General features: G+C 41.9%; 1 protein-coding gene across 1 annotated transcript in view; it reads right to left on the bottom strand.

Moving 5' to 3' along the window:
• Positions 1 to 20,230, bottom strand: part of pappa2 (pappalysin 2) — a 79,061-nt gene that overhangs the window by 9,776 nt on the left and 49,055 nt on the right. Inside the window, exons 21-25 of the mRNA XM_044032167.1 lie at positions 18,164 to 18,377; positions 16,078 to 16,246; positions 13,364 to 13,496; positions 9,914 to 10,035; positions 6,979 to 7,050 (exon numbers count right to left, since the gene is read on the bottom strand). Of these exons, the coding sequence (XP_043888102.1) occupies positions 6,979 to 7,050; positions 9,914 to 10,035; positions 13,364 to 13,496; positions 16,078 to 16,246; positions 18,164 to 18,377 (710 nt within the window). The remainder of the gene's footprint in view (positions 1 to 6,978; positions 7,051 to 9,913; positions 10,036 to 13,363; positions 13,497 to 16,077; positions 16,247 to 18,163; positions 18,378 to 20,230) is intronic.

Here is a 20,230-nt window from a genome sequence, read left to right as displayed (position 1 = left end):
CCGTGCACCTCTGACCCACTGTAGGAAATCAGCTATTTTGAGTATTACCTTTACTCTATAAATCCTCTTACATGTGTTTAGTGCAAAAGAGGCTGATCAAAAAGCAGCAGCCAGCCTCACACCTTGCTAACATAAATATTCCCCCTCTTAACATAGACTACTTCCAGGGCAGGATGTGCTGTCATCTGCACCTGCCAAGCTCTTCATCAGAACATTGTAAATTATTCAAGTGAACACTCGTACTTTTCACCTCCTACCAAACATTTGTGCTCTTCAATTATCCATATTTAATGGCATGGCCGCTTTATTGGTACACCTGTTCAACTGCTGGTTCCTGCTGATATCTAATCAGCCAATCATGAAGACATGGTCAAGAAGACCTGCTGAAGTTCAAACCAAGCATCAGATAAGTGAAACTATATACGCAGCTCATGGCTGGAGCGACTCGAAGTTTTTGAAAGCGGATCATAGCTCAAGAGGAACTTGGAAGATGCTGCTGTCACTTTGCACAGTTGCGACAACTCAGCCAAGTTACATCACCCATAACAATCTGAACTCCCATGTTGAAACTTTCAGATTAGCCAGCAATGTTTTGAGGGTGGAGAAATACACAGATGTAACCTGCAAACAGGTACTTATTGGTCAATACCAGCTGTCAGCCACACTAGTGTAGTATGTGTCATGTTTTATTGTCTATTTTAATCTAAATTCGAACATAATTTACATAATTGCTATTATCTTCTATTGGAGAAGACCTGGAAGCAGAGATTGGGACCATTTAGTCCTCAGAAAATATTCCTACTAGTGGCTAGTCAGTGTATTTTCACTTCCTGGTTGGCCACATCTGGCAAACTTTAACACTATGTCCACTTTTTATAAATCACAGTGTGTCCGAGGCTCAAGACAGTGTATCATAATGACATAATGACTCTTATGAATGATCTATTTTGAATTGCACGGTCAAACAGCCTTGCATTGTCCTCTGGATCACCACCACCTGGTGGATTGGAGTGGAAAGTTTATTTTAGTCACCAGTTGTTCACAAGTCATCACAGTAATTTGTCTAACCTCTCCTGGTCTTTTTTGGCTACAGTGGAAATGCAGGCACTTAATTGTGACTTGAAGACAAATCCCTAGGCTGTTGAAATACAGTTACTTTAGCTCAAAAAACAGCTAGTATCAGCAAATCAACGCCTTGCAAAGGAAGAATAAATTGATGATTGTAAGGTTGTAACCTGCACACATCTTGGACGTGGAATGGCAGGTCTTTCCAGAGAAAAGTTCAGAGTCAAGCTGTAAAACTTTCCCAATGGGCACATCTGGACGTCCCTCTGGAGTTTTTCTAGGCAACTCCAACAGGAAGCTTCTAATGGAAGATGTGGGATAAGATTAAGAGCATGCTGGTGAGATGTAATCTCACGCTAACAGATTAGTAGCCTGCAAAAGCAGCACATTTTGAAAGATGTGGTTAGGGCAAGATACATTTGGCTTATAATCTGTTGTTACCACAAGTCTGACCTGTTTCTCATCCTTAAAATGCATGGTTGGATAGGCAGAGAAGAATTTACCCAAAGGCAAAGCAGTTAAATCGATGAAAGCCTCTGCCAACAGGGCAAGATGTAGTTGTTCCCTGTCCATCCAGGCTCACATAATATATATTTATGTTCATAATTAGTTTATGAACTCTGTCCCGACGCATGTTTGTGAGGTCAGAGTGACCTCGACTTCTAATCTGTTGAGCTCTTTTGTGCCTATTTGTGCCAGATTGAAGGAAGTTCTCTCCAGGAAAGTCTCTCAGGCATGTCTGATGTGTGTGTGTGTGTGTGTGTGTGTGTGTTTGTGTGTGACTGTTTTTTTTGTTTTATTTTCCAACTTTTGTTGGATTAGTCTTCAATCGAACAACTGCAGCAGGTGTTTCAGAATAAGCGGTGAGAAAATAGAGCTGAGTCAAGCAAAAGAAACTTTGGCCACAGACTTGAAGTTTTGGTGATGCGAAAACAACACACTGCTGAGCGACCAGGTCTCAGTCAGACTGCAACGTGTCTGCAGACGTCCTGCGTTTCAAGTGCAACACTGCATTTGTCCTCATCTGTCTTTGAAATAAAACTGATCACAGCGCGGGAATGTCACCAGGCAAACACGAGATCAAAACACAGAGTGGAGCTGCTGCACTTAATTAGCATTGTGTGAACTCATTTAGAAAGCGTTTGAAGGTAATGGACAATTTGTGAAGTTAGACACTACAGTTTTAACAAGACATTTGAGAAACAGAAATGATTCATCATTGTGTAGAACTGTTGAACCCACTATCTCTGGAAGTCAGATGATGTGATAAAGGTGGTAAGCACCATCAAAATAAATACCTCATTGGTTGTTTGTTCTCTGTGTTGGCTCTGTGATGGACTGGTGACCTGTCAATCATCCATTTTCCTCCATGTGAGGGTCGGTGGGGGGGCTGTGCTAGTCTCAGCTGACGTAGGGCCATAGGCGGGACAGTTCGCCAGTCCATCACAGGGACACATAAGAGACAAACAACTATTCACTCTCACACACACCTACGGTAAATTTTGAGAGTCCAATTAGAACCTAATCCCCATATTACATATTTTTGGACTGTGGGAGGAAATGTGGAGGACGGTGAATGAATGAATGCCTCATATGAAGTGATGCATGTGTTTAATTGACCTGCTGGAACCGCCATCACATTCTTTGTACTTACTGCTCCACAAAACATTTTAATTACGCTGTGAAACGTCTGAAGAGATCACTCGTGGAACCAAACAGCAGGTGATCGGTAAGTGGTGAAAATAATTTCCATGTTCAAAATAGTTGGGAAAAATATCATAACAATAATGTACAGTCCCAGCCTTGCAGTTATTGTATAGCTGAGTCACTTACGATATGACGCTGAGTCCGACTCGTGTTATTTTAAAATGAAAGTGCAGAGTCTGGAGAATAATGAGAAAGTAGGGGAAAGAGAGGTAGCAATGGCATCTGGATGAGATCTGGCAAAGTGCACATGCAGCACATGTGGTCTGGTATAATTTACAGTGTTGTCATGGAGGAGCGGGTTATAAGCAACTGCTTTGCCTAGCAACATTCACGGGAAGGTGGAAGGGGAAAATGTAGTGCTGGCAGGTAGGACGAATATTTTAATACCATGAGACATCAACAGTTTATGTGTTCCATCAGTAGTTCCAGCCTTTGCCGAACCCAACGGACGAATGCCAAATAAAAACTATCTGGGTTTATGATGTTAGTTGATTTACTGTCGTTGTTGAAATATTGCTCTGCGTTAGATGGATGCTGAATTGCAGATTAAACAAACTTTCATTGTGATTGAAACTGCAGAGTATACGAAATACGACAACGCCATAGTCCCGCTACAGTGGACGACAGGCGCTGTGATGTTTACGATAATCCACGATACTAAGGTCAACGACCATTTTACTGCTCCTCATATTTTTAGATTGTGGCGATCAGATTGATGGGCACTTACCTTTAGGGCTGGATCATACTTACCATGCTTCACATTTCTGTATGTGTGCACGAGGCCATGGTTCCATTCACACTCCAGCCTAGCGTTCTACAAATACGTACTACGTAACTTTCCGTTCCAGTGATGGAGAATCCTCCTCGGGAAATCGCCCTCATTTTTGCGTTTCCTTGTACTCTTTGTTGTGCATGTGTGGATACTCGTGGACTTCCTCATATAACCTCAAGAATGTTTCCGTGGTAACGCTGGACCAAAGAATGCAACCAACTGGACTCAGAAGTGTTGAGCTACACGGAGCATGCGCGGACCGGAGTGTCTGCACACACGCAGATGAAGGAGTATGACTCGTCCCTAAGGGTTTCTGTGGTGGGAAAACAACCAAACTCTGAAGAATTTATTACACTTGGAAATTGTGATGATGAAAAGTAGATTAATTTCTTGTAAATTTTGGCCCGATGGTGGCAACAGATAAACTTTTTGTTTTACTTTTAACACATAACTCTGGATCAGCTCCTTTTCTTTTTTTCTGAGGGCTTTTGAAATAATCTCGCAGGCTTCTCACAGTGGATGTTTGCTCACAAAGAGCCCAAAGAGTATTTTAAATGAGGTGACGCTGATCCTCCTCGTATAGTTTAATTATTAACGACAACTGCACAGCAAATTCAGCTGGAAATGAAGATCGTGAGATGCGGCGCGAAATTGGACCATACATTTGGATTGCTGTCACCCTCGTGATCGTTAACATCAGCAGATTTTTTATTTTGTAGACAGATAAGTTAGTTTTCATAAGGCATCATAAACTAAGATATTAATAAAAATGAACTTTTGTCCTGGCAGAGCTACTTGGTTGGTATTTTTTTTTACTAAAACACAATGAAAAACTCAGGTTTTGGATTGAGAGAACTCTAAACTGATCTGCAGGTATAATTACCTGTGGATTGCAGCTGCAACAGCGCTAAAAATCTTGCCTCGCGTCATGGTTAAAGTAGCTAAAGGGGGACCACCAAAAAACTCAGCTGGGTCAAGACCCACATATACTGTAGACTGTATTTTATGACTCGCCAAATAAATTTGCTGACTTTTTATAAACATTGCCCGTGGCTGAGCAGAAGAGATTTGGGTTTGAAACTGCCCCTGACTAAAGGGGTGTTTTTCATTGGACACTCTAAACTGACCCCAAAACCCACAGGGGTAACTCCTAGTGTTGATCCCAAGCCCAGATAAATGGCAGGGTTGCATCAGAAAGGGCACCCGATTAATCGATAAGTAATTGTTTACTAAAGTAATCGTCAACTATTTAGATAACTGATGAATCAGTTTGAAGCTTTTTTTTAACGATTAAAACAAGATTTCTGATTGATTCAGCTTCTTAAATTTGAATATTTTCCAGTTTCTTTGCTCCACACAACAAAGAAATCATTAAAAACTGAATCGTTTTGGTTTCTGGACAAAACAGGACGTTCGAGGACATCGTCGTTTCCAGGTTTAACAAACACTGATCAACGTTTTCTGATTCTGATTTTCTGATTTTGTGGACCAAACGATCACTCGATTAATTGAGAAAACAATCGACAGGTGAATCGATTATGAAAATAATCGTTAGTGGCAGCTCTGCAAAAATGGCGGAAACTATACATTTGCTTGTGATTCCTTTACCAAACATGTATCCCTTGAAATGTTTTAATCTGGTCAAAATAATACAAAGGGTTGCAGAAATGACAGCAGAAATAGCCAGGAACATTATATTATGGACCAACAAACAAATGTGTGTTTCATTGACTAGAAAAGGGACATTTTTCAATAACCAGCAACAGTTTGTCCTGCTCCTGCTGCAGCGCTGACCGGGCAGACTGTTTTTCAAATGAGGCAGAATGATTTAAAAGCCTGGTGTCAGCCTGAATCATTCATCTACGTCTGACATAATCCAATGATTAATTTATTTCCCTTTATCAGATATCCCCCACTATTCTCAGCCGGCATAATAACATGTGGCAGTGCCAGAACCCCTTCAAAAAAAAAAAAGAAAGATTCTTTGGACCCGTTTGAAAAGGATTCTTTTCAAGTTTGAAGTGAGAGAGTATCAATTTCTGCCTGAGATTTATCGCCATGAAATTTGAAGCACATTGCACATCAACTGTGTTATCTTGAGTGGTGATGACAACAGGGATACAACATGTTTTGCTTCATGTTAAATACTGTCGGGAAAAAAGTCTGGCTGTGGCTGTAAATGAAATACATTAGTGCCCGGGAATTGTGTAATTGTTTTAAGGATTAAGTATTCCCTATCTCAGTGTTAATAGAGTAGCTTTGATAATCACGGGACGGCTGCCAACCTGAGATCCTCCGTGAACTCGAGGCATCTGAAAAGCACGTATTAGACGCGTTACGTAACAGCAGATGATTCACCGAATGTTTACAGTACAAAAAACTGTTGGTTAAGCAAGAGGTATCACGCTGTGTTTTCACACATGCAGCGTGTTATCAGCTTGAAGACAACTGTGTACCATGTACGCAGCCAAACTGTGGTCCAGAATAATGAAAATGATGCATAATCCAGCGATTTGGACAGATTATAAATCAAGGTTGACATGAGCTCTGTTTGCACCAAGCAGTCCGGTATAAAAAGTTTCAGAACCACTGCATTTAGTGTCTGTCTTAGTGTATTTATGTGTCTTTTATTTTGGAATTATTTTGGATTTTTGGTGTATTTCATTTATATTTGGTACTGTATGGTTTGTCACTTCTAAATATAAACCAGTGTCGTTGACATTCAATCCAAATGAGTTCACACACGATGCAGATTAAGCTGTCAGCCTACATTGACTCCAGCAGTTTGTTGTTTTCGTGTCCGCGGTGATTGTCACGACTCAGCCGGCGAAACGGAGGAAGCTCACAGCACGGGGGTAAAATGTAGACAGCTTCATACAGCAGCACCCACGAAAAGGGTTCAGAAGCAAGATTCCTGCTGCTAAAAATAAACCTTGGACGCTCAGTCGCATCTTTATCACGATTACGATTTTAGCTTCTCATGAACGTGAATGTGAAGGCGTGCGCTCCGCCAACAGTGCTTCCCTGAAGACTGCCTCGCTCTGCTCCGCGTGTGCCAATCTGCCTGTGTCTGTACTGCACAGACACAGATTAACAACACATAACTTACCAAAGTGAAAAAAAACAAAACTCTTTTATCGTGTTAAGCACTTGGCTCCATTTCCATCACGCTCTCTCTCGCTCTTGCTCTACATGTGTGTGTGAAACCGGAAAGTGGTGAGGGAGAAAAGCGTGGTCCGAGTGCCCGCAATGTTCTGGTCATTCTTCAGAAAAGAGACTACAACGCTTTGGTAATTGCTCACACGGGGCGATAGAGGCTCTTCAGTATGTCTTTAAGGTGGACCCCTAGAAGGTCATGGGGATCCAAAGAAATAAAAGTGTAGCAAGAGAAGAGGATCTGATGTACAGGGCTGATGTGCTGTTTGAGCTCCTACCTCACATGATGGGATGCAGTGGATGTGTTGAGGGTCGGGGTACCACTTCATCATCCCTGTACAGACTATGCTCTGAAAAACAAAAGCACATGGTTGAACAATGCAGTTGTAGGGAAGAGATAGAATAGAAACCACTGTGGCAAACAGCATCCTTTAAGTAGCTATAGAATGATGGATCTGGATGCCGAAATCTTGATAACCGTTTCAATATCAAACCACCAATAGGACTCTTTTAGCTGAAGTTACGCGACACGTAACACTCAAAAAAATGGCAGGGAGTGGCACTGCTCACATCCACTGACTATATAACTGGCAGCATTACGGTATATAACCAGGTTATATGTCAGGCAACTCGTCTCTTCACCGGCTGTTTGGTGGTTAGTTATGTTGTTGGCCAGGATGCCTAAAGAGTTGGGGACTGTATCACCAAAGATCTGCTGAGGTAGAGCATAGAAGATGGAGAGATGAGAATCCACAGGCAACAGATTCCACTTGTCGTGATCATTTCATCTCTGGTACAGAATCCACCACTAAAGCATGTACATGTTTATTTGACATGCTTTTATTGCGACTTGTAAAGCATTCACCAGTTTACTTTGAGTTAAACTTGATCAGAGGGTTGAAGATGTCTTAATGCTGCAGGTCTCACCTCGGGCTCGTTCCATACTCAAGTTTGAGTTCTGTAATAAATAGTATGATGTCCATGGATTTCAAAATGCGTATTGAACTCCAGCAGCTGGAATCCAGACCACGCTCCGTTCATTTTTGCTGACGTGGTGGTGTAAGCAAACTGACTCTATTCTGCCATTTTGTTGCTTTCATAGATCTAACACAAGACCAGACGCGCTCTGTACCTTATTGGAAACCTTTATTAAAGCAACAAACTTTCCACCCTCAAATAATATTTCCAATCTACATTAACTTACGGCATAAAAAAGAACCACAAGATTCCACGATGTTACGGCATGCGTCACAATGCATTGGCTTGTCAAAAAATGAACACTATTACTGTAACATCAGCTACTTGGCCGATACACAAACAGCATTAAAGAGTTAAACTATGACTCACACATTAAAATTTCAAAGTGACGTACTACAGCTTCAAAGAAAGATAGGAGTTTTATCTGACCCATATGGGCAAAAAAAAAAGAAAGAAATATTATTGATTGACTAACAAATATGGCAGGAGAAAGTGGATCCTCCCTGTGTGATTTCCTGAGTAGCCTGACCCAGCCAGTGAGTCTTCAAGTATTCAAGATAAGACAATGCTTCAATATGGCAGAAATAACCAAACAGCCGTCCAACTATTTGACCTTGGCAAGGCTGGTGTAACTGTCTGGCTGGCGTAACTGACCACCCAACAAGTCAGGCGAAAGATGGAGCAGCGGCGGCGGCGGCGGCAGTAACATGGAAGCGATTCCTGAGATAATGATATTGGGAAACATAACCCACCTCTAAAGCAACTCTGACTGTGGACCTGGCAGCCGCGTGAGTTTGTCCACGCTGAACTATGCTCACACCGTCGGCGAGAGATATCTGCGTGTGTGCGTGTGTGTGTTTCCTCAAACCCTTTGACGTCAACTGGAACCTTTCCTCGCGCTATCTGCCTCTGCTTTCCAGTAATGCAAAAAACACTTATTGATAACGAACGCCGTCATAGACGCATGAGGTGGATTTGGTTGTGTGATAAGTGTGAGATTAGCTGCTACAGCGGGGGAATTACAATGTTTTCCCAGTCAACTGTGAAAGGTGCTGTCCTGCCAGTGATTAAGTCAAGTATCTGATAATGAAGTATGAAGTGACATGTGCGGGGGGGCTTATTATTTTTATCCATGTAATATTCGTAGAATTGTAGTGACGCATTAATTGGACTTAAGAAGGGAATTTGTTTTTCTTTATCCACACAGAAACAGAACATTTTCTTTGGTACGTTACATAAACACGGTATTGCTTCAAGAAATCTTCATACATGTGAAACCGTCCAGAAGAGGATATAAAGTTGATATTTGCATGTTCTCCTATCTTTTACGGGCCCCAAGTGTCTTTTACTCGTTGAAAATATGCATATTATTTCACTTTTAAATGCTATTCCTTGCATTATCAACTGCCTCTTGATAATGAGTCAGTTGCTTAATCAAGAAGACTAAATTGTCCTTGATCTTTAATAGACCTTTACTCAAAGTGATTCATGAGCACATTCTATTACTCTTGGACAAAATGACTTTTGACTTTTAAATGGAGGTCATTAATTCATCTCCAGTCATTATCTCCCCTTCATTTATCCTCTGAGACATTATTAGTTTTAAACCAAAAGTCTCTGGGAGACGTGAGACACAGACTTGAAGACACAAATCAAATTTTCCGTGTGTAATTTCCCCGACACGGTATCAGTTTTTCCACTTTCATCATCACAAATAAAGGCGATAAAAGACGAAGATAAATATTAAAAGTGAGGAGTGGAGATGTTTGTTTATCCGTGTATTTATGCTGCACGTCCACTGTCTCGCGTACAGTGCGAGTTGTTTTCGTCTCTGCCCGTGAATGATCTTTGTACTTATCGGTGAAGGTGAGTCAGTCAGAAACAGTAGCCAAGTTTACTCCGTGTTGTTGCTCAGACCACCAGATGTTGCAATGCATTATTCATTTTAAATAGTCGCAATAGAACCCCAATCCCTTTCTTCTTTATGGATATTTAAACCAATCGAGCTGTCTCATATTTCCCCGCGCTGTGCTTCATCACGCAGAAACAGGTGCATTCACTTCTGCAGGCCGATCTGCATTGCAACCTCTCTCTACCTCTACTGTCTGTATTTTGTTGGACATTGGTGAAGAAAAGAAAAGAGAAATGAGGTGAACTCAAGCAAAAAAACCCAAAACAGATAAAGTCACTGGAGTAGAACTAAAGAAACGTGATGTGCATGACTCCCCTCCTCACCTGGACTTGGGTGGGCAGCATCCAGTGCTTCACAGAGTCCGATGTTGTGCCATTGGGCAGAGCCACCGGGTCACGCAGGTCCATGTCCAGGGCCACGATGCATGTTGGGTAGCACACAGCACCTGCAAGAGGGGAAAGTAGAAAACAGTCATATCAAATTACACTTGAATTTATTCACGTGTAAACACTGACGTCACAAAACTCCGGCTCATACGTCATCTGTGGTCTGTGTGGAACGAGCATAAGCTTTTAAAGATGTTAAAAATGTTTTAAAGCAGAACTTTGCAAGTCTGGTCACTTTTTTTTGCCTTTTTTCTCTACAGAGCTCCCCCTCCCCTTTTTACGACACCATCGCATCCATTTATTCGACCTCCTTATCCTCACTGTCTTAAAACTCACGGCTGATGCTTTCCCCCTCTCCTGCCCATGTGCATTAGTTTTCAACAGAGCCGGCAAACACAAGCCTTCCGTATTTTCCAATTTGTGGCCCCTCGCTCGGTCAGACATTTGTTTCCTCTTCCTCGCTTCCTCCACAACAGCAGTTTCCTCTGTTTCTTTTTTGCCAGCTCTGCCATGATGAACGTTTAAAATAAATTCTTCAATTTGTGTGTCTTTTGCGAGACCCGAGACTTTGCGAGACCTCCTGATTCTGAGGACTCCGGGGGTTCAGCGTCCCTGATCTTGCGAGGCTGGTTTTCCACTAACTGACAGTAGGGGGCAGTGGAGACAGCCCCCCAATCTCCCCGCAAAACAAGACATTTAACCATCACAATGAGTCCAAAGCTGTTAAATGACGGTAATAATCCAGTATAGTTACTCCAAGCAGTTGGGTCAACGCAAATAGCAAAAACGTCAGTTCATTTATCCCAATTTTGATTGTTCGATATCAAACAGCAGTTGAGAAATTTGGTTAGGGAGGTGTTTTCGGGCCATGTCCTTCTGGGACAAGACCTCGGAGCCAACCCAGGCCATGCTGAAGGGATTATATCTCTCCGCTGGCCTAGGAAGGCCTTGGGATCCCCCCTGGCTGGGGACAGGGCAGTCTGGGCTTTCTTGCTAAGGCTGCTGCCCCCGCAACCCAGACCCAGATAAGTGAAAGACAATAGAACGGAACAGATGTTGAGTCTTCAGTCGTCAAACTGCACTCACTGATGCTGTACATCAAGAATCTCGCCACTAAAGTTGTATAAGCTGGGACCTTTTGACTCTGCTTTCACCTACCGAGTGCTACCAGAACATGTCTATCTTGAAGAAGGTCTTGAAGACCCAGCTCTTCCAAGAGCATCTTCTGCGCACTCTCCCTCTGTCAGTCCACTGTTCCTTTCTAGTGGATTTCTTTCAAAGTCTACTTCTCTGTAGCTAAATGCTTAAACGTCAATGTAAATGTTTTTTTGGATTCTTACAAACTAAATACAAACACTAACTATCAAACACTAATTTGCTTTTAATCCTAGTTGTTCATACATGTTTTGGAATTTAGAATCAAACTAACAACAATCTCAACTGATTTGCTTGATGTTCTCGGCAGTAAATTTAACGTCATTACGTGCAGTCGCGTGTGCCAACGCCGCTGCCTTTGATCTGCGCTCACCATTCATTCCCTCCGAGCCAAAAGTATAAAAATCAGAAAGAAACCTGATCATGTGCTGAGAATGTCGTCAACGAGCCAAACGTTTTTGATGCATGATTTGTTGAAATTGGACGAAAAGTGCGGAGACAGAAAGAGAAAAGATGGCAGAAGATGAGAACACGGCAAAACAATAGCTGGAAATGCTGACACAGCATTCCCACCTTCTGACGGTGTAGGCGGGCGATGCTCCGTGATGTTTATTGAGCTAAAGATGATCATATTGCAGATTAAATCACAAACTATCTGTCAGGAAGAATCAGAATTGGAGGCAGGTTTGATCTTCTCAGAGATGGAGATGCCGCTGCGGCCTCATCGTCGACGAGAGCAGCTCAGGACAAAGACGCGTGATCCTAAAATATTAACGTTTTAACAACCCTGCAAATAAAATTTCACAGTCAACAACTTCTCTTTGCGATTCCCGCGGCTACTGCGGCTTTAATTTCGGCCGCCTGCCAGCGTGTGTGTGTGTGTGTGATGCATTAACGACGCTGTTTTAAGCTGTCAAGTTATGATACATTTAATGTTGGACATCCACTAAATGCATAAATGCTAAGTGCTTCAGCGTGCGCTGTATTGATTCAATTTAAAAAGCTGGCACTCGGAGCAGAGATGAAATGTTTCAAAGCTACTGTGGCTCTGTGAGACGTGAGCAGCCTTGGACTTCTCTGTGTATTTGCTTTGGGTTCACACACACACACACTCACAGAGTGGGAGATGGCTCCATTTGGATAAGCTTTTAGATCTACCGTGTTTTTTTTAAAAGATTAAATACATAAATAAAAATAAGGGATCCAGGGACTTGGTGTTGATTGGAAATTTCCAATACAGTAACCGAGCTGATATCTGGACGTTGATGCCGATTCATGGGCGATACTTCGCTGATGAGATGAACTCTTAAACTTTCAATGACAACACATTTTTGATATAAGGCGACACAGAGGAAGCTCGAGACCCATTTTCTATCAGCGTCAGTTCAGGTTGACACTTGTGGGGATGCAACGCCTCGGCACGGCACGGTTTAGGTTGGTTTTCCACTACCAAAATAGTACCTCCTCAACGTGGGGCGGAGTCTGCCGTGACTTTGTTTTGCACGAGTCACACACACGCAACCATGTGACGAGTGACCTGTAAAGCAGTTGTTTTCGGTGTAACTGGATCATTAGAATCAGTTCATTAAAACCATTCAAATGCAGCAAGAATGCAGCAGTCTTGTGTTGCATCTGTCGTGGTGCGTCACTATAAGGACAAATAATGTGTTTATTCTGATAGCACTGTGACATGTTGTGTTTCCGTATGAAATGGATGTTGAAAAACGGTGAAAAAGGAAATCGGGAAACGATTATCATCACAAAAATAAAAATGAAATGAAATGAAAAATATTTTCTTACAAAAACGTCAGAAATGTAATTTTTTCGGTTGCACTGGCGCTGGTTTGGTTTCATTACCACCATCACTTTCTTTGATATCAATACACCGACGTATCCAGTCAGACTCCAGTGTCTCCACCGTCCTACACTTGAATCTGGCATCCAGACTTCAGTGTTTTATATTATGTGAGCTGAAATCAAACGCTGCTGTCAAAACATACGGGGATCGAGTGCGAGAGAAGGAGGAAAAACACAAGAGTTGACGAAAACACCCTCGACCGCCATGATTGTTTTGTCTGTTCATTCAAGACGTGTGTAACAAGAAAAGCCAGGGACCGGCACGCTACTGTGCATGGCTTTATTTTGTTTGACAGAGGGAAGCAAACGCAATCAGGACAGTTTTTTTTTGATGGATGAAAACTCTCATCGCTGAAAGAGGCTTTTTTTACTCACCGACATCCATCCCCTGGTCACAGCTGTACTCCACTGAGTTGAGATCAGGAGGAGAGGAGCAGGATCCCTGGAGCCTGGAGCACATGGAGAACTCCGCTGTCCAGGCGCCGTCCTTCGTGCAGTGAATCTCGATCTGGACACAGATTTATCAATTTAATCAGTGTCACAAAGCAGGGGTCTCAAACTCATCTAATTTGGTCAGTAGGGGGCCAGTGAAGTGAGAAAAAAGTATAAAATAATAATATTGATGATGATATTTCACATCATTTCACAATAAAAGTGTTTGTTTTGCTATGGAACGATAACAAAGTTCACAATACAAATGTATTTATGACGCAAATTGAATATAGTAATAAAAAACACATAAATAACTCATTATAAGTTGATATTAAGTGGAATTGATTTGGGGACCCGCATGTGGCCCGCGAACTGCAAGTTTGAGACCACTATCATAAAGGAAGAGGGGTGGCACTGGTGCTTCAAAACCTTGAAAGTGCTTGAATGCTAAAGAGGTAATTGACAGAATATTTTTTGCCTAATTAGACGGAGTAATAAAACGTGACTATTATAAAACGTTATTTGGTTTGTTTATCGCGTGATACCATTGTTTTTACTATGATAAAATGATGGAAATAATCATTTTATGTAGTATGTATAAGGCGGCGGTGGCTTAAAGGTTGAGGCTTTACTGAATGCATTATAGCCTACATGCTGATGACTCCTAATTGCTATGTAAATGGTATAAAAGATGTGTGATAGAAAAAAAATTAATGTATGAATGGGTGAATGGGAAAAAAAGTACTGTAAACCAGCTTTGAGTGGTCACCAAGACTAGAAAAAACATATAAATAGAAACCATTTACCATGAAATCTTAAAAAACTGGATGATCGTGGTTGTGAGTGACAGCTGGTTCGGTCAGTTAACCCTTATTGCTCGTGTGTGTTTATAAGTCACATATTCAGGCTTTAAAAATGTGTCTCATGTGTTGTTGGGTCAAAGTTATGATTGCATTTTTAGTCGTGATACAAAGTAGCAATAATTGTGCGGAAGTCACAAAATTAGACCGTTTTTTTTTCTTCTTGTTAAAGGCGACATAGACCGGAAGCCCCAATTAACGCTGCTTTTGAGTGTGTGTATCTGCGTCATTCCCTTGTTTATGAAACCCTAAAGTTTCAGAACAAACAGTTCAGCCACTGCTGAGAAAATAGTGTTGTATTGTTTTCCTGGGCTCTGCGAAGCGGATCTGCACTTCCTTAATTTGATGTCGTCATCAGAAATCCTCACCACTCCTCTCACCACCGTAGCGCCTCCTGCACTAGTCCGGGCACATCCGGTTGCGTACATTCAACCGCAGAAGAAGAAGAACTACTCTCGCTGTAGCTGCTGAGATGCAGAGCATCCACCGTGCCAGAGGGGGAGCTGTGTATCTGAGAGCTGGCCTATCTATTACGTCACTTCCAGGTACCTGGCCAATCACAGGACAGTGGGAAAGCTCTTGTTGGCTGGCCAATCACAACACAGTCCACGTTCTGGGGGTGTGATTTTGGTCTGAAACAGCGCGGCTGATAAGACCGTCAGTGAGGAGATATTTTAATCGGCTCGTTTGCAGCGATTAGGAGGTTTTTAACCATGAAAACAAGTTAATATATGTAAGTAGACCTCCATAACTAACATACGTGTGATACAAGCATTCTATGTCGCCTTTAAAACGAGCCAAGTGAACTTTGAACTGTGACGTTTATCCATATTTCACAAACACTTTGAGTACTTTTTGCTCAGGTGTGTTTACATAGTTGTTTTTTTTTCAACAAATTGCCTTTAGGTTGTGTTGGAAAAAAGGATATAAGACACTCTATGTTGCACATTCTTATAGCCTCTCTGTGCATTTAAACAAAGTAATGGAAAAAAGCAGCCAAAATGCTGTGTGTTCAAAGGGTTAAAGATGAATCCATCATTCTGCTCTTGTGGTTTTACAATCTTAAGTATGAAGCTGCCCACGCAGACAGGAATTAGACATAAGTCATCGGCATACAATGACATTTTCAACTGAATAAAATTAATCAATGTCTTCGTCTGAAAGACCAGTAAATGCTTTTGTCTCATGTGTCTTTTAAACACACAGTGGGCACCAGAAGAATTCACATGATTGCTCTCCCAGGACTTCATGAAAAATATATCACAGAAGTGGTTTCGAACCACGTCATCTCTTTGCAAGTGCACCGCTTTTATTTGTTTGTGTTTTCTCCTCACACTTGCATGCATGGATACCACGGAATTATCCCCAAAATGAGTCCTCTTGAAGTCAAGAGAGGAGGGGGGGGAGAAAAAAAGAAAAGAAAAGAAAAGAAAAGAGCAGCATCACGTCCATGACAAAATGTCAGTGATGCGTGACTGCGGCTCAAACCGCAGCCACCGCGTGTGCACAGCTTTTGTGGCGTCTGTTGTTTTGGTGGAAACGGCTGGAGCGTATCACCTATCAGATTCAGACCAGTTCTTTCTGTGGAGCATTCCTTTTTATTCTTTTTATATTTTTTTCCATTTCACAGGCAGAAACTTAGAAAAGATGAAGATGCATTTTTCGCAGTAAAGCAAACCAGACCTTTGCGCTCACTTTTGTCAGAACAACACGAGCAAACTGCACCAGAACGCGAGCTTTCTCCCCCTGTAAATCCTGACCTGGAGAAAGAGACAGCTGCTAAAAAAACAAACTTACATTTTCCGTTGGATCCGAGCAGTGCAGAGTGCAGACGGTGTCGTAGTACGGGCCGTTGGTGCAGGTGTACATGCCCTGGAATACGTCGGGTAAAGCGGGGCAGGATATGGGCTCGCAGCCACTTTCCTCCCACTGACCCCCCTCCAGGCACTCCAACTTGAAATACTTCCTGTGGTGACAGCGGGAGCAAATAAACACGCTGAAAGTCATCTTAATATTTGGAAATGCTGTGTTTATCAGTAGTGTTGTAGTCAAGACCACCTAAACCAAGACCAAGACCACGACCACAGTGTATCGAGACCAAGACAAGACCAAGACCGAGGCAGGGTGAGACTGAGTCAAGACCAAGACCAAGACCAGACCAGTGTCCCACACTGCATGACACACTTATGATAAAATGTGGAACGCGGATCTTCTCCCGTCACTCACATGCACTTTTGTGGGGGGGCGTGTCAAAGGGGGCGGGAGGGGTGACAGCCGTTAACGGTGACAAAAATTTCAAATGATAAATCACAGTAATGATATTAACAAGTTATTCCAAAAATGCACAGGCAATTTATTGATATCCCCACAGTTGTGGTCTTGAAATAAAATCCAGAGTCTGCTTTGTCCGAGACCGAGACCTTCAATAAGTGGTCTCGAGACCGGTCTTGAGTACTACAACGCTTTTTTTTTATTCTAAACCTACAACATGTGTTCTAGAGGAGGTTTCTGTTATGACCTGACAGAAGATGTTTTTATAAATGTAGACATTCATTTATAGACAACAAAAACACTGAATTGTATCCATGACTAGGTTTTCTATTGAAATGCATCAAAAATTAAACCCAAATTTTCCAAAAAAGATTGAAAATAGAAGACAGATATTCACAGATTTGAACTCCTGCGATCAATAACATTTAAATTATATCATATAAAAGCATATTTTCTTTCAAACTGAGAGGTGTCGCATCATGTACAGTACCGCTGTGACATTTAATGACGCTACAATGTATTATAGTGAATTTTTTGACAATTATTACTGAAAAATATTCACAAAAAGTTATATAAAAGACGGTCACTGCGCTCCGGTCTCACTGAAGACTTTTCCAGCTCTTTTGGATGAAATTGAGGCTGTGGCTCGTTGTCCACATCACTATGATTCAAAATGTGTCTCACATGTGTTTCAACAATGTTTCTTAAATATGTTATTGACCACAGAAGTTCGAGTATGTGAATATCTTTGTAAATTTTAGTTTAGTGTCACAGTTTCAAGTGAGGAGGTTGTTGATGGGAATGACACTAAACCCACAAATTAATATTTTGTGGCCACAAATTAGAGCTTTTTGTCATGTCTGGGGCTCCGTAGTCCTGTGACTATAGGTAGTTAGTTTAACAACATGAGCCGACGGTGCCATCACAGAGGGTTGAGATACGATGTGACGTATGATGTAAATAAATAGCACCAGTAGCTGTTGATATGTGTTGTTTCTTCCATCTTTTATTGCAGTAATATTTACTTCTTGCTCCACTAACCCTCCATTTCCACTTTTGTCTGCGTTTCAGTCACGTCATTTCTGAATATCATGCTTTATTCGCCGACAACCTTTCCACCTCCCTCCACCTTGAATCTTTTTTTGGATATTTCTATGTGCAAATGCAAAGGTGTGCATTAAAAACAGGCTTCTGAAAAACAAGCCTAATGTGTCTTTAAACCCCCAAACTCTAGAACCGCACACTCTATTGTTTCACATTACTTTGACTGATAAGGTAAAACAAATCACAAACACAAGACTCTGAAGACTCTGCCAGTTCTGCAGTAAAAATGCAACGGTATGTGTTTTAATATAAATGTGCACGGGTTCATGTGTCAGAGGTAAGAACAGCTCTTTAATGGCTGCTGCTGCTGCTGCTTCACTGTGTTATGTTGGACTCATAAAGAATCGTGCGTCGGTGGCAGCGTAACTCATAAAGATATGCAGCTGCATGTGGAGTTTTTACATTAAGTCATTTTACACAAATATAATATATGACAATACTGTAAAAAAAAAACAGTATTGTTGAGTTATTGCAATTATTGAATTGCAATAACTCCGCCGACACTTACCTGGGCGTTTTCTTCGTGAGGCTCCCTCTCACGTAGAAACCCGGGTCACATTTGTAGCGACACACGGAGCCGACGTCGTGACCCGAGGCCACGCAGTCGGCCGTGAGCAACCTGGCGTTGGTGATGTTTGGAATCTCCGGACACTCGATCTTGCAGTAAGCCTCGGGGAACGACCACAGTCCGTCCTCCAAACACACCAACCTGTCGCTGTCACCTGAGCACATTATATTTTCAATCAGTCCATTTATTTATTTCTTAATGTTCTCAATACATGTTCTCCCTGTGTATGTGTGGGTTTTCTCCAGGTTCTCCGGCTTCCTCCCACAGTCCAAAAACATGCAATATGGGGATTAGGTCAATTGGACACTCTTTGTCTCTGCATGTGTCCCTGTGATGGACTGTTGAACTGTCCAGGGTGTCCAGGACACACAGCTCCCCCCGCAACCCTCATGTGTAGGATAAAGCGGTAGAAGATGGATGGATTTTTGTATATTCTTTTAAACTGATTTATGTTTTTCCTCATGTTAGACTGTTCCATAATTTAACCCCGACATTGAAACTGACACAATGCATTTGTTCAATTTATTTTCCCCATCTTGGCTTGTAACCTGTGGGTTGTTCGGTTTGAATCCACGACAAGTCAAGGAACAGAGCAAGATGCCTAATCCCCATTGCTCCCCATAGACATCCAGTGGGACATCCCAAGCCCAGAGCCCAGATAAATGGGAGGATTGCACCAAGGCAAGGGCAACCGGTGCAAAAGATCTCTGCCAAATCAAATATGCAGATCACAAGCAGGTGTTCCACTGTGGTGACACCTGCACAGGGAGAAGCCAACGGAAAAATACATCTATTTTTGCTTCCTGCTGTCTTCTATTTCAGCTGCTACCTGCCTTGGCCAGATCTCCCTTGAAAAATATGCTCTTAATCTCAGTCTCTTAAGACTTTTTTTTTTCCCCTTGTTAAATAAAGATAATAACAAAATGTGTTCACAGGGAGAGATAAATTCTGCACTAAAATGTCAAAGAAGGACAAGCTCCAGTTGTGTTGGCGTGGTTTCGAGTCTTGTTCTGTTATGAAGAGAAGGAGACGACACTTCTTCACTGTCGCCCCAAAGCTAATATTTCCTCTGCGTGTATGTCGCCCACATAAAGAGAGTCGTGTGGATGATAACCAAACCCTTAGACAGTTTTGTTTTTTTGTGAATCTATTTTTAAAAATTGTGGGCTACATGTGTTGTGTTTATTAAAATCCATGACAGCTGTGCTGGTGTGCACTCGACATGTTCTTCACTGCTGTGTGACACATAAACGGCCCCTTAAACTGAAATGATTTCACCCAAAACCAAAAGTGGCCACAAATAGAATAATTTCTGCACAATCAGTATTGAAAGAGCGTGAATACTTTGAAGCTGCCGTCGTGCCGCCGCGACTGCAAACACAGGCGTGTGGACATCGCACTGGTTTCTGTCTAATCGCTTCAAGAAGCATCCACGACGTTGTCTAACTTGCATTGCTTTTAGTTTTGTGTGTGTGTGTGTGTGTGTGTGTGTGCCGCAGGCAGTTTGTTCTGCCTGGATATGATGCAAGAGGTGTTTTTTAAAATATGAAGTGTGTGTGTGAACACAATATGATTTTTATCTGATCCTGTCCAGCCGGGGCCACTGTGCACGACTGAGTATTATTACTACTACTGATGTAGGTTTTGTGAGACAGCATTTACTCAATTTGTCACACTAGTTGTGTTTCCGTGACCCACAGAAACGCGTAAGACCTACATTTCATTTCATTTAAAAAAAAAAAAACAACTCTCAAATATCGCTGAAGCAGTTTTTGAGACGTGTTGATATAAAAGATTACCGCTACCGGCGTCACCGGACATGAAGTAGTGTTGTAATGTAACATAGTACAAATACTTCGTTACTGTACTTAAGTAAAACATTCACGTACCTATACTTCACTTTGTTGTTTACATTTCCAGCAAATTGTAATTTTATTTTACATTTCCTCTAATTACCTTTGTCACTTACTACCAAATAAAATCAGCAGAAGAAGAAGAAGAGTTGGT

The sequence above is a fragment of the Solea senegalensis genome, linkage group LG1 (genome assembly GCF_019176455.1).
Source record: "Solea senegalensis isolate Sse05_10M linkage group LG1, IFAPA_SoseM_1, whole genome shotgun sequence".
Classification (NCBI taxonomy): Eukaryota; Metazoa; Chordata; class Actinopteri; order Pleuronectiformes; family Soleidae; genus Solea; species Solea senegalensis.
The sequence above is the reverse complement of the archived record's forward strand: the minus strand, read 5'-3'. Positions and strand labels throughout refer to the sequence as shown.